The 14,622-nt window shown below is 39.7% G+C and overlaps 3 protein-coding genes across 3 annotated transcripts in view; all 3 read right to left on the bottom strand.

Annotated features, from left to right (window-relative positions):
• The window catches only part of arrdc1b (arrestin domain containing 1b), a 47,189-nt gene extending 37,011 nt beyond the window's left edge, over positions 1-10,178 (bottom strand). The window contains exon 1 of the mRNA XM_010796081.1: positions 9,988-10,178. Within this exon, the coding sequence (XP_010794383.1) occupies positions 9,988-10,105 (118 nt within the window). The 5' untranslated portion in view covers positions 10,106-10,178. The remainder of the gene's footprint in view (positions 1-9,987) is intronic.
• Positions 1-14,622, bottom strand: part of stxbp1a (syntaxin binding protein 1a) — a 682,465-nt gene that overhangs the window by 340,670 nt on the left and 327,173 nt on the right. The gene's annotated exons all lie outside the window — the stretch shown is intronic.
• Positions 11,983-14,622, bottom strand: part of LOC104967135 (glutamine synthetase-like) — a 54,417-nt gene continuing 51,777 nt past the window's right edge. The window contains exon 7 of the mRNA XM_010796551.1: positions 11,983-12,530. Within this exon, the coding sequence (XP_010794853.1) occupies positions 12,200-12,530 (331 nt within the window). The 3' untranslated portion in view covers positions 11,983-12,199. The remainder of the gene's footprint in view (positions 12,531-14,622) is intronic.

The following is a 14,622-nucleotide window of genomic DNA, read 5'->3' as shown; positions in this document are numbered from 1 at the left end:
TGTCGTAGTCGTCGTGTGTGGTGGTCGTGTGGTGTCGGGTGGTGTGTCGTGTGTGTGTGTCGTGTGATCGTGTGTGTGTGTCGTGTGTGTGTGTCGTGTCGTGTGTGCTGTGTGGTGTGTGTGTGGTGTGGTGTTGTGTGTGTGTGCTGTGGTGTGTGTGTGTTGTGTGTGTGTGGTGTCGTTTGGTGTGTCGTGTGTGTGTGTGGTCGTGGGTGTGTGTGTGTGTCGGTCGTGTGTGTGTGGTGTTTATACCGGATGTCTACTGAATTAGAGACAAGCGGACGACCCTCAACAAAGTTAACACCAAAGAGGGTCGAAGGGCGAGTGTCGGACAGTCCGTAGAATCGTTTCCATCGTACATCGACCGAAGAGACGACATAAAATTTTATTTTTATTAACCGTTCAATTTCAGCGGCACTTATATTTACACCACCAAACGGAACCAATCATTTTATTAGGTGTTGATCTTAGTTGGTTTGACAGAGAAATCCCCGTTCGAAATGAGCCATTTTACAAACAAACCGATCGAAAAAAGTCATCAATAGTTGATAAATATTTTGCCTGTTCAGTTAGTTCGTCTACACTAACCAAGAATCGGCACTATATAGACTCGCATATTGGTATGCGTGCCCATCTTAACATTGCAATGAAAGTGTTTGCCGTTCGTCATAGGGGAGGCGCAGATTCTTTTTGTCATTTTTTTATGTCAACCCAACCTTGTTCTTTCGTTTCCCGACGTCTCCTTCATTCCCCGGTCTTTGGGAGGAAAAAATGCGGTCGCTTAGCGTCTGTATCTGTAGTCTGCCGTTTTGTATAAGTCACACCGTCAAGGAAACCCCGTAATCCCCGTCCCTATAGATCTGTGAAAGGTTCCAAACTCGTATTACTTAGACACGATGAAAATTTCGTTTCCGTGCTACAAAAGTTTAGACATTTTAGTTTCTTCTCAGGTGTTTTTTCTGATAGCTGGTGAGTTAACGAACTAAAACTGCAACGGGTGTGTGTGTGTGTGTGTGTGTGTGTGTGTGTGTGTGTGTGTGTGTGTGTGTGTGTGTGTGTGTGCGCTTGTGCGTGCTTGTGCATGCGTGCTTGTGCGGGCTTCAGCTGTTCAAGGCCAAGGGAGGCTTCCATCTTCCCCCACATGCTGATAATCCTCCATCGACCTCTCCCTCCTCACCTATATTTACAGACAAAGCCGGGCTTTTGTCATGTTGGAAGTAATTCCACTGCAGGACTCTTGCGTCTATTCGGACCATTCAGAGAGCTGTGGTTTCATAACATACCGGTAGTTGGTGATCACAGAGATCATAGAGATCAGCATCCAGATGAGTTCTCTATACACTGTTTTCTAAAATACATTTGATGGGAGACATCGTAGGCTGATAATAATGGAAGCTATATGCCACACAATAATCATTCTTATAACGATTTTTGGAAAGATAACATTATATGTATTAGTTAATGGGCCGCCAATTCATAGGCTAAAGTGTTTTAATTGGTTAATTATCTTTAATTGACAGAAAATATCCCCAGAAATCTGGTTTCAGCTGTTTATTATGTGATTTATTATATTTTAAATCAAAGTTCCTAGGGTTAGACTGTTGCATGAATAGGATAAAGTTTTCCTTGGTGGTTCTTTTGTGTGTCAGGTCTCTCAAATGTTCTGCTTTCTTTTCTTTATGCTTCTGTTTTTTGAAATATGATCAGTCAGCATGTGTGCATGTTGCAAGGCCCTCAGCTGTGAGACATTATGTTCATGGAAGGCTAGAAGTGGCAATACTTTTTAGTTTGAGTATAAGTTTGTTTTGTCTTTTGTCACTTTTTAGTTTCTGATTCTTTGGAGAATGCAGATTTGAACCTATTGAACCTACAAATGAAATGTCCCTCATGACAATGTACAATATGTACTTTGTGGGTGCTACATCTTTCTAAAACACAACTTCTATCACTGGGAGCTGCTTCTTCACAAAGTTACGCTCATGATAACGGCTCTTGAGCCCCGAGTCTTTGGGCGGTACTGATGAGTCAGACGTGGACCAAATAACAAAAACACTGCCACATTTCCAACACACCCTCATCATAAAACCAGCTGGTGACATTGAGAGGGAGTGAGCAAAGGTCTGAAGGTCACTGTAGGGCGTCAGCTGATACTATATGACTAATCTCTGATAACTGTAGTTTGCACCAAAGTAAATATCTCTCTTTTGTAATTATGTGGCTGTAACAACAGTTTCCCACAGGCAATCACACGATTCACATTTCCAAATGTGTATTAGTTAACATAGATGCAAAGAGAATTGTCAAACTCTCTGAATAAACTTTGGTCTATGACTCATTAAAGTCACATTGGTAGGCCTTTACGTTCATGATAATACACTCAACTTAGTTTGGCTTCAGTTTACATCCTGATCTTGATCTTAAATGTGTTCTAATGTTTTTAAAGATTGTCATTGATTGTGTACTGAAACAAGCTGCTTTGTATCTTCCACCAGAACAGTGAGATCAGGTCTAATAAGAATATTGCTGATAACCACAAAGGAGAATTCAAATGCTTAAATGTAATGTCTCTGTTGTCACGGATACCATCAAAAGTGATCCTAAACTGGTTTAGTTAAGACCATTAATCCTAACTAGACCCTCCAGAAAAACGTGATTCTGCGATCGCAGAATTTACCGCATAATCAGCAAAATGGCGCAGATTTTTAAAAGGCCGCATATTTATCAAAAGGCCGCATAATCCCCGCATTTTTCCACACAAAGTTGAGAAAAAAAAAAGTTGACTCGTCTTGACGTGACGTCATCAGCTCGCGCATCACAGAATGTAAACAACACTGTATAGAGTGAACGTGTCAAGGCACACGAGGGGATAGGAGATTATGACTAATAATAGTGTGGGGTGTTGCGTCACTTTCACAGCGCTACAGGTTTTTCGTAGACCCTCACTAAGCACTAAGTCGCGAACAGGCTTTCATTAAAGGAATGAACGGTGATTTCATAATTACGGAAGAGAAAAATAGCTGACTCTTACAACCGCATGAGTTTTTATTGCTGTTGAAATTCTCGACACAGGGGGGTTTCTTTTTTTGCTGTAGAATTACGGCTTACCGTAATTCGTTTCTATTACTTTGTTAGTTGTTAATCCAGACAAATTCCTTAACTAACTCGACCTTAATAATACTACCTGCAGGAGCCGAGTCCTATTCCTATGTTTAATTCTATTATCAACCTATTTGCACTGACTTTGCATCGAGGTGGTGTCCACCTGTATCCAGACCTACTTAGGCACTAATCAGGGAGGGTCGCACTCTTTTGGACTGATACCGTTCGGGTGTTACTCTCGGTCCAATGGGACTTAATTAGGAGGGGGAACCAATTGGGAAAATTGGAGTGGGGGATAAAGTTGTACACTTGTACGGCCACTTAAAATTTAAGTTTATACCTGTGTGTGTGTGCTGTGTGTGTAAGTTTGTGTGTGTGTGTGTGTGTTGTGTGTGTGTGTGTGTGTGTGTGTGTGTTGTGTGTGTGTGTGTGTTTGTGTGTGTTGTGTGTGTGTGTGTGTGTGTGTGTCCAGTGTGTGGTGTGTGTGTGTGTGTGTGTGTGTGTGTGTGTGGTGGTTTGTGTGTGGTGGTGGTGTGCTGTGTGTGTGTGTGTGTTCTCCTTGTCTCACCTCACCTTGTCCCCTTTTCCAAGGGGTCTCACGACTGTCGAGAGCGTCAGTCACGAAGACTAAACTAGAATGCGTATAAGACCAGGCGCCACAAAACTAAAGTTCACCACCTCAGGCTTCATCACTTTTAGAACGTCAGTTTTGCGAGCTTCCTTACATGTCGGGCTTGTTGCAAAATGTTACGTTAGGCCGGACCAGATCTAGGACTATCCCAATCGATTTATTGAGGTCGTCCGTCTGTACTACGCTTCTGTCGCGCTCGTATCCAGCGAGCGGCACTTTCTCATCTTGGCGCATTTGTACTTATGCGTAGTAGTGTGTGTTGTGTAATGTTATCTTTGCATTGGTGACATAGGTAGTAGTGCTGTACAGCCATCTACTATACGCTACGCGTGATCCTCTGTGACAGTCGACTTTCGGCTCAGTCCGGGTTAAACGGGAGAACGACAGGGTAGTAGTTGGCTTTCAGGACGAATAGCCCTTGTCGGCTTCATCACTGGATGTGACGAGGTGATCATCGATCTTCATATGTTTCATCTTGATTCTATTTTACTCTTGTACAGGTGACATCTGATATCGACTAGGATATTAGGTTCGCCTGTTACCATGTACGTAGTTCCCTTTCAAATCCGTGTTAGGCTGTAGGTCTTTTGCGCCCCGTTTTAGGACATTCATTATTCCCGTCTAGGATCTAATTCATCCCGGATTTTAATGTACTACTACGGCTAATGTACCCGTCTACAGAGTACACTTAATACGCTCCACTTTAACGCCCTTAACGCTTTATACGCCTTTCAACGCTTTATACGATTTATACGCCCCTTTTTCTTATTGTTAAAACATTATAACCCGACCAGAATTAATAAGAGTAGAGTGTGTGTTTGGACCGGGTGATTGCAATTTGGGGAAATGATAAGTTAATTTGATGTAAGTTTACAAATAAATAACATTTTCGGTTAACCCGAAAAAAATTAGAGAGTGTGTGTGTGTGTGTGTGTGTGTTGTGTGACAGAGAGGCGGAGTAAGGCGAGAAAGTTAAATGGCAAGCAATGAGGCTGGTCGGAAGTTAAGACATCCGGATGAGTGAAGCAAAGAACATCGGGAACTTTCCCAAAACCTCCAAGCTACGGAGCGACTTGCACTCAACAAACCCGAAAGAACAGGCGTCGTCGTCTTTCGTAAAAGCTTCAAACTTAGCTTAGTTCTCCCCAACAGGGGCAGTTAAAAGGAGAATACCGAGGTTGTGTGTCAACGTGCCCCACGTCTTATCAAAAGGGGGGGTGAAAAACGGGCCAGAAATCATCTTTACAAGCGCCATTTACTCTACCTAATCTAAAAAAGTAGAACCACAAAGGGATANCATTTAAAGGTGGGGTATGTAAGTTTGAGAAACCGGCTCGAGATACACTTTTTGTTATATTCCATGGAATGCTCTTAACATCCCGATAGCAATGAATATCTGAAGATATTCATTGCTATCGGGATGTTAAGAGCATTCCATGGAATATAACAAAAAGTGTATCTCGAGCCGGTTTCTCAAACTTACATACCCCACCTTTAAATGTATGTGTCTACTGGAAGTAAGGTTGAGTACAGTACAGTAAGTTGCTCATTCATCTAGTTTCATTCATGACTGTGCTTTAACAACCTTCTTTGTGAGGAGGCTGATCGATAGACATTCTGTCTAATGGTCTCCATCATCAATAATCGAGTGAGTCTGCACATTTGGCCTCTACAATAGTCAGCGTCCCAGAAAAGGTGTATGAACTAGGTATGCTTATTATTATTCCTCTGTAGTCATTTCATCGTACAACTGTACACACCTTACTCACAATGCAGGATTCATATACAGCTCATATGGTGCCACAATCCATGTAATGGATATATGTGGTTGAGCCATGATTCACACAAAGGATATCAAAAACTTTACAACCCACTTAGAGACCATGCAAGCGGTCATGCCCTGAAAATCAGTCCTCCTCTTCAGTAAAATGTCCGGAGGGTGTTGGCTTTTAATGGACGCCATGCACATTTCTTGTGGAAATAAAGCTTTCAAAAACCAACTAAAAAAAACTAAAAACTAAAGCTTTCAAAAACCAACTAATGAAAGGACAACAGTTGAAAATTAGCCTGATGGCTAATACTGGCTCATTTACAGCAATGTGGATTAATGTGCACTGTCCTTTAAATAAATACTGAAGGAAAGCTAACCATTGTGGGGGGATTTGACAACTCTGCCTTATTAAAGGATGTTGTTGTTGTTGCAGTTTACATTCGTAGTAGATATTCTTTAGAAGTATACACTGCGATTACCAGGAATACGGATAGGGTTTCTCTGGAATTGTACCCTTATGACTCATCACCTAACTTAATAGGACATTGTCCCTAAAATAATCCAAAAGATGAATACAATTAGGTACAGTAACAAACCCTTAACTTCTCTGTATTGTTTTCTCAGGAAGAAAAACAGGAAATGCTCACGCTCCCACAAAGCACACAATCACATGTTCCTGCCTCAGCATGCTACATGCCGTCTGATTGAAGGAATCATCAGCGGCGGTGGTGGAGAGGGGTGATGTCACTGGACACATAATGCAGCCTCTGCATTTACAGTACATTAACGGACCGGCTGAGAGCCAGACAGGGAGCTTCTTTAGTTTCTGCAGTTGGAGTACCTTCAACCAGGAAGTGATTGGAGGACTGAGGGACTTATGGTCCACTGGCAAAAACAATATCTTATACATCACCCCGTAAAACACACTACACTGGTAAGCTTAAAGTGTGATTCAATATTATTTGAAGGACAAAACGATCATTGTTTGTTATGTTGTAAACTATAAAATATATCAGGGCAGAATGTCTTGACTAAGAAAGGCAAAGAAAGAACTCGACTTATGCTATCTTGAAATCAAATTGGTTTCGGGAAGAAGCACTTCCTGGAATGCTCTTTGGGAATCAAAACACGCAGGCAGAACAATCACAAGAAAACTCAAAGGAACAATTTTAAACAATGATCAAGTCTTTCTCAGGAAGTATTTCACAAATGTGCCAGTTGTTTGCCAACACAATACAACAATGCCATTACAATAAAGGCATTTTAGTTGTTGATAAGAGAGTGCCAGAAGTAATATTGAGACAACAAATGTGTGAAACATGTCCCATCTGTTGTATGTAACAAATATAAAACCTTTGCAGACTGCAATGAAAGGTTCCATGACTATGAAAATGTAAAATATGTATTAACAGGTTAGACTCTTGTCCTTTCTGTCCTTGAGGTTATAGAGTACCTGTCATACAAATAATCTGTGTATAAGAATGTACAGCAGAGCGGACAACTCAAAAGTAAAAAATTATGAGTTTTACCTACTTTCAAAGAAGTCTTCCTATCAAACAACGTAATAAACCCTAAGAAATATTATACTCAAATGTATTATATTCATAAAAAGAATGTATTAATGATGTATGTAGTTTCAGCGTTCATATCAATTGTGATGCCGAGTGCAGAGCCTTGAAAGAACACTGTGGTTTTTCACTTTGTTGCAGGTATGAAATGTGGATTTACAGAGAAATGAAAGTGATGGACAGACTGCCAGTAAATGCAACAAATATTCATCTGTTTGTAGCTAATGCAAATCCTAAATCAAAACCCTTCCACCTGCTCGTTTCAGTATCTGGCATGTATTGAGCTGTTTACTTGAAACTCTTGTTTCAAGTAAACAGTCGGTTTCCTCTTTAAGGAGAGCCATTATTCGCCCAAAGCCACCGAGAATGGTTTAATTTGGGGATAAACGCCTGGTGTCAGGCACAGGCTCACCGCAACCGTGTGACCTTACTGTGTAAGATCTGACCTCTGCTGAACGCCATCTGCTGCAGGTCAGCCTGTGCATTATGGCATATTAATTCATATTAATCTCACTATGCCTTACATACAGGTACAACAAGCTAGGGCTGCTCGATTATGGCAAAAATCATAATCTCGATTATTTTGGTCAATAATTGATATCACGATTATTAAAAACGATTATCCATTTACTTTGAAAACATCAATTTATTGAAAGAAAAACAAATGTGAACAGTATGTTTTTAACAGTTGATTACCCTGAACTTTAAGTATAATTCAACTGAAAAAACAATATTTTTTCTTTTTTTTTTTAAATAAAAATTAATTAAAAACAAATTAATTAAAATAAATAATAAATAATCGTTTTAATTCGATTATGTTTTTTTCATAATCGTTGCAAGCCAAAATCGTAATTGCGATTAAAATACGATTAATTGAGCAGCCCTACAACAAGCCAGGAAATGATGGCAAATAAAAGGATGGAAAATCAGTCTTCAGTTAAAGAGGTCTGCTGATGTTTGCGTTGATGGATACAAATGATTAAAAAAAAAATGCCAATGGCCCCAGAAGTGCAACCACTCTTGATCTGTATCATTGTAGCGATCCCATTAATATGGATATGTTTTTTTCTGGGTTATTATTACCCTGACATTTAGGACATTGTCGATCAAATAAAGACAGAAAATTCTAAATAAATTAGGTAACAAGCCAATATTCCACTCCTACTGCTATTTATATAATGTTTTACTTTATTATTTGCCCCTTTTGTTTGTTTGTTTGTTTGTTTGTTCACCATGTAAAGCGGCCTTGGGTCCCGTGAAAGGCGCCATACAAATGTCATCTATTATTATTATTATTATTACCATCATCATTAATATCTTATGTATCATTTTCTCAATATGACACAAAAACAGGAGACGTACAAAGCGGTCTCACAGAATCCTAATCAAAACCCTTCAAATTTCTTTTAAGGTGTTGTTTTTGGGCTAATGTAATAAATATGTAAATAAATATCACTGCTGTTTTGCAGTTTGTGTCTGAACCCAGTAATACATTTGAACTTTAAGGGTTTTTTGTTGCCAAAAATCACCTGACAATCATTGCATTTTCCAGGAAACCTCTTAATTAACGTCCCTTGTAAATTAACATACCTCTGTGGCAGACTCCCTTTGAAAATGAGCTTTAGGTGAAGTTGATAGCAGCTCTATTATCAGACAAGAATCCCCACAAGGATCGCTTGCATACAATAGATTCTTTGTGTACCTCCATGGCAACTCCAAAAGCTGATCTCCACCTTGCTCACCTGCTTTACCCTTCATTAGCAGCTATTCCCACAAGTGTGTCTAAGATGTTGGCATCAGAAGTTTCCAATGTCCTTCTTTACTGTGGAACATGAGCGGACTTAAGACATATGGTCAGGCTGGGGGAGTAACTGAATACATGTCACAGGATTACATCATTAGAATACAAAACGGTATTCCCTTACAGTTGCATGGATTACAAATATGTCATCAGATTACTGGCACATTTAAAAGGAAAAAAAGGGAATTACTAGCAGGATAACAATATTTGTGTTATAAAATATATAAAGAACACTTCCTGACTGAAAAAAAGTATTGAGTGAAACCATAGAGAATCTTCGAATCCATCATTGTGTCTTTTAATTCGAAAAATGCTTTCACTGGGTGGAAATGTTTCAAAATTCTGTACGTGTTATACTACCACGGAGCCATTTCTGTTTATCCAGATTGTAATTTGCTTTTTTAACTTTGTGTAGGTCTACTATGTGGTGATGTGTTTCTACTACTTTCTGAATATGTTTAATGAAAGGCAGGTTTTTCTTTTTTTTTTAAAACACTGATTGATTGATTTACAAGATATCTATGGTTACAGTGTTGTTATGTTACAAAAGGAAATCAGTTTACATTACCTTTTAAGTTACACATGTTTTACAGGTAATTGTAACACAATTCAATGTTTTAAGTAACCCCCCAAGCCTAAATATGGTTTTAATAAAGTAATAAAAAGGTGTCTAACACTGTTCTGCTTTTTGAACACTTCTCCACAACATTTTCAAAAAACATGGAAGCAACATGTTGCCACGAGCAGGATGCGAACCAGGATGTGGGTTTCAGTCGTTTCAGTCGACAGCACCGAGCTAACCAAAACAACAACAGAGAGCTGGTGTCATGTGGAGGGTGGAAACACTCGCAGCCCAGCACCAGCAAAAACCCTAATGTCCGCACCAACATTTCTATCACGTCCACAGTTGCAAAAATGAGCCTTAAGCCTTCTGAGAAACAACCACGCGCCTGATGTCTAGCTTTGAGTTCATCCTTGTGTCCAGCAACATCAAAGAGGTTTAAATAAAGTTTATTTACATCGACTCGAGCCTGCGTCGCGCGCTTCAGTGACTCGTGAAAGACACGCTGGCAACATGTTTCCTCTCTCATAAACATGTTGAAGAAAAGCTGCCTACCTTTGTACTGCAACGAGTGGCCGGTTCGTATTTTCACATTTCCGCTAATAGACTCTCCGGGACCGTAGACCACCTTGTTGTTGGTAAAAGTGATATCAAATTCTTGAAGCTTTCCCATGGCTCCGCTATTCCGCCGCTCTGCGTTTCTGAAACAGCGAGGAGCCGATGCTGCGCGCTCACCTGCTGCCGCGAGCCTCCCCCCCCACGAGACCAGTGACGTCACTCTGACAACCCACTGAAAGTAATGGAGGGATATTTTTCTCCAAGTTCTTAGAGATATAATAAACATGTATTAGTTTATATGTTTGAAATGACTAACTACGATCTTAAAACATACATTTAACCATTGAATAGAACACATGTAATTACTTGTTGGACTAGAAAAAACAATCAAAACGTTCAATTTGAGGATACAACTATAATATCAAATTTAGAATATGATAAAATGTCAAATGTGTAAACATATAATTATGTATGCTGCATTTTACATTCAGACATGCAAAATAACAAAAATTAGCCGAAATTTGATATGACATTAAATCTTTTGAATCTTAAATCTTTGAATTTCCCAAGAGGAGTAAAACATTCAAACTTATAAACACACATTAAAGTAATTACACTGTCAAGCTGTACTATGAAATCTCTAAAGACAAAACTATGTACATGATAATATCTCACATTACTTCTTACTTCTTGTAGCACTTCCTGTTTCTGACTGGATTTCCTGTCTAAATGTGCAGCATCAGCAGCTCGAGCAGTGAAAGTTATGAAGGCTGTGTTGCATTAAAAAAGATGACACCCTGTACGATTTTCACATACAGCCTTTATCATGGGTCTAGTATATATGGCATTTACATTAAAAACTAAAATGACATTAAACACACAGATATGAACATTATTCTCTCTCCATGCCCTCATCTCCCCAGGCTCCTGATATTCCTGCTAAAAGCTCTGTTAGACGGATGTTTCCATGACAACAGACAAACATCACAGTTGCCAAGTTACTGTCTGTATCCATGGAAATCTGGTATGTGCTGGCATCTGATCTGCTCTTCAGAATTCCTTTTTTTCTGTTTACTCATGTTGCAAAAACCTCCCCTCAAACAGCTTGAATACTGAGTCATTTTGACACTGCCGGGCTACAAGTGAGAGGATCGTATGTCGGGATGTAACGGGATGAGATTGAAATGCCATATGTCAGGTGCACCGAGCATCAGGCTGCCATACTGAGAGGAACATAGAGAGACCCATTCATCACACATTTCTGCCTGCAATCTTTTTATTTGTGTGGTTGAATGCTCCATTATTCCAAACCACATGTCAATCATTATTCTCAAAGCGCCACATAGACGGTGTTGGTCTGTTGTGACACCTTGACCTCTCTCCAGGTGGTTCTCACTGCATTGTGAATTACAATTGTTTAAATGCACTGACATGATGAGGCACTGTGAGAGGAGAACTATACTGGCTCCACCTGGTGGTAATCTGTGAGACTACTCTAGCAGATTTGGTCAGATTATATTCAACTGTAGGTCATTGGATTTGTCTGGCAATCAAAAAGGGAATCAGAATCTAAACCAATATGGCTGTACCTATTAGTTTCAAGGTTTGAATCTTCATTCATAATTGTTACAGTTGGATATAAAGATGACAAAACACTGATAATTAGTATAACACTTTGTTTGTTTTATCACTTTTGTTAGGATGAGGGTAAAGAATCACTTTTTAAATTAATTTGTAATGTGAATATGATGACCAAACAATAACAAAGATTCATTGTTAATTTGAGGTTGACAGAGAACACTAAAATCTCAACCACCTTTAAAAACATGTGAAAGAAAATCCTTCACATCTTTTTCAATAGCCTATTACATTAATCAAATCTCAGTATTGAATACCAATACTGCTAATCCCTAGTTTTTTGAATTTTTACTTTACATTTGATTTTGTATTCTAATATTTAACAAACAAACAAACAAACAAGCGATCCCGGCAAGTAGAGCACTGCTGTGTCTTTATTTCACTTTACCCAACACATGTAATAATAATACATAGGCTAAAGTGATATTCCCTGTTTCTAGAAACATTTACTAGTACTGTATCATGTGAAAATGTATCTCATAATAAATATAGCAACATCAATAAACCTGAATCCTTTATGTCTCCACGTTTTTCATCTAACTAGCAGGCAGATGTATATTTGTACATTTTTCTACATAGCAGGTATGTTCTCCTCTTCGCTCTCCTCCCTGTCTTCTGAATGAAGCAGGCAGGTGTATGCGATGGCCTTGGTCACGGCGTACGGGTCACAGTTAGCTGAAGGTCGACGGTCCTCGAAGTAGCCTTTCTTCTCCTGACCCACCTGGCGGGGGATGCGGATGCTGGCGACTCGGTTGGCCACTCCAGCAGAGAAGTCATGGATGCTGGCGGTTTCGTGGTGTCCTGTGAGACGCCTCACGTTGTCCTTCCCCCCCCTCGGGTCATACATCCGGATGTGCTCCTTGTGCCTTTTGCCCAGCTTCTCAATGGCCTGCTCAATAAACCTGTCATTAGAGGAGTAAAGAAAAACGGTTTAGATATTGGTTGCTCCAGAGACTGTCTATGGACGAATGTTATCTATTTACTAAAGTAATTGTAGTTTTAGAACTTTACAGAAAGGAAGTGCATTCATCGATAAGTGACTAAAAATATGGCCAAGCTTTGTCACAAAAAAAAGAGTAACAATGTCTTATTTTTTATGTAAATACAATGCAGTCTGGTTAAAGGCTCTGTAGGGCATACAGAGTATTGATATAGCAGCAAATAAGAGTTTGTACAGAAATAGTGGAGTAATGTGTTGCCAAGCAAATAACAACGTTTCTGTTGCTAGCTCTGTTGAAAGCTGTCTTTAAAGTGGACCTATCATGCTATATTTGAATAATATATTGTAGGGCCATACCTACATAAAACATGTCTGTGAAGTTTTTTTTTCAAAATACCAAACAGATCATGTATTTTAGCCATGCCTCATTTCGCTCGATTTGCTCTATTCCAGCCCTGTCTTCACAAGGGCTGATTCTGTGGCAAATGAAATGCAGCTTACCACGCCCCCCTGCAAAGGAGGGGGGCGAGGCACGAGCGTCATGTTACCATGCTGTTACCATGCCACGCAACCTCTCATTCCCCTGATAGGTGGAGAGTTGCCCATATAGGCGGAGCACCCCGTTTCTGACGTCAGAACAATTTCAAATCTGTATCAGTCTGTATCAGATCCGTTGAAGCTCCGTTTTTAGAGATTTGGGTATGGAGGAAAAGAGAGAGGGTTGTGTTTTCTGACACTTGGTGAGTTCCCTGACACACCAGGGACACATATTTATGTATAAAAGACGTACAAAAATGCATTTTGCATGATAGGTCCCCTTTAAATAGTATTGTTTTAACAAACCACATTTTATTTAACTTGGATTCATGTTTGTGTGGGCAGGATGCCTGGTGAATGCAAGTCCAATATTCGCTTTCCTTTTTGCTCTGTTTTTGGTCCCCACTATCTCCTGAGGTATATATCTGTCTCTTAAGCAGCTAAATGTTACACTTAATATCAGGGGCCTCATTTATAAAGGGATATACGCTCAAAAAATGGCGTACGGCAGTTTCTACGCAATGTTTGCGATTTATAAAATACTAACTTGACGGGAAAACATGCGGTCCTCCACGTAAACTCTAACCCATGCGTACGCACTAAGCACAAAAACGGGAGAGACGAGAAACTGCGACACCGTTGGCAGAAGGAAGAATGGAGAGAAATATGTGGAAATAATACCATAAATAAAATGTTACCTCTCATTTATCATATATGAAGAATTCATTTTTCAAACATTGATTAAAGCCAATCTTAAAATGATTTAACAAACGCCTGTTTGAGACTCCTCAGTGCAGACAAAAACATAACTGGGAGAAATAAATAAATACGGATATGTTATTTAAAACCACCTCGAATATGTTGTGTTAATGTTATGAAATGTTTTCTCATAAATGATGCGGTAAGCAGGAGGGCAGAATTACGTCTAAACTGACGCCGTTTTTCATTTCTATAGGTTGTAGATACGAGCATGGTTCTATTATGTTTAATACATGTTTAATCGTGTTTTATGCCGTTTGCCAAGACTAAGAAGACTTGATAAGTCGCTCGTAAAACACAGGACAGGTATGGAAACTAAGAGCACCATATGTGGTAAATTTTACAAATATAACACAACACATTAGTTGTATTTCCTTTAACTCGTGGATATAGAGTTGCTGCGGGGGTTGAGATGCACAGGCTGCAGTGGAGACGCTGCGCACAGCTGATCGACAGCCGGGACACAAACCGCCAAATACAACAACATAATTCAGATCCAGCCGTCATGACTCCACTCCGGAGGGATCCCCTGATCATTTCTTAGAGTTTCTCATCAAGAGGGGGTCTCCTGTCCCCGGTACAAACACACTGCCTGAGGAAGGCTATGTGTATTTTTTTTTGTCATTAACCTTTTTCGGACCACTTATTTATTTATTTTGGTGACGATCCGACCTCCATGCTGCTACTCTGTTCAAAACTGCATGACACCAAACATAGGAGTTGATCTCGAGCTCCCAAAATAACCAAAATCTGACACG

This window comes from Notothenia coriiceps, unplaced genomic scaffold, assembly GCF_000735185.1.
Source record: "Notothenia coriiceps isolate Sejong01 unplaced genomic scaffold, NC01 NC01_scaffold00037250, whole genome shotgun sequence".
In the NCBI taxonomy this organism is placed as follows: domain Eukaryota; kingdom Metazoa; phylum Chordata; class Actinopteri; order Perciformes; family Nototheniidae; genus Notothenia; species Notothenia coriiceps.
Note: the sequence above shows the minus strand (reverse complement) of the source record. Positions and strands in the feature narration are given on the sequence as shown.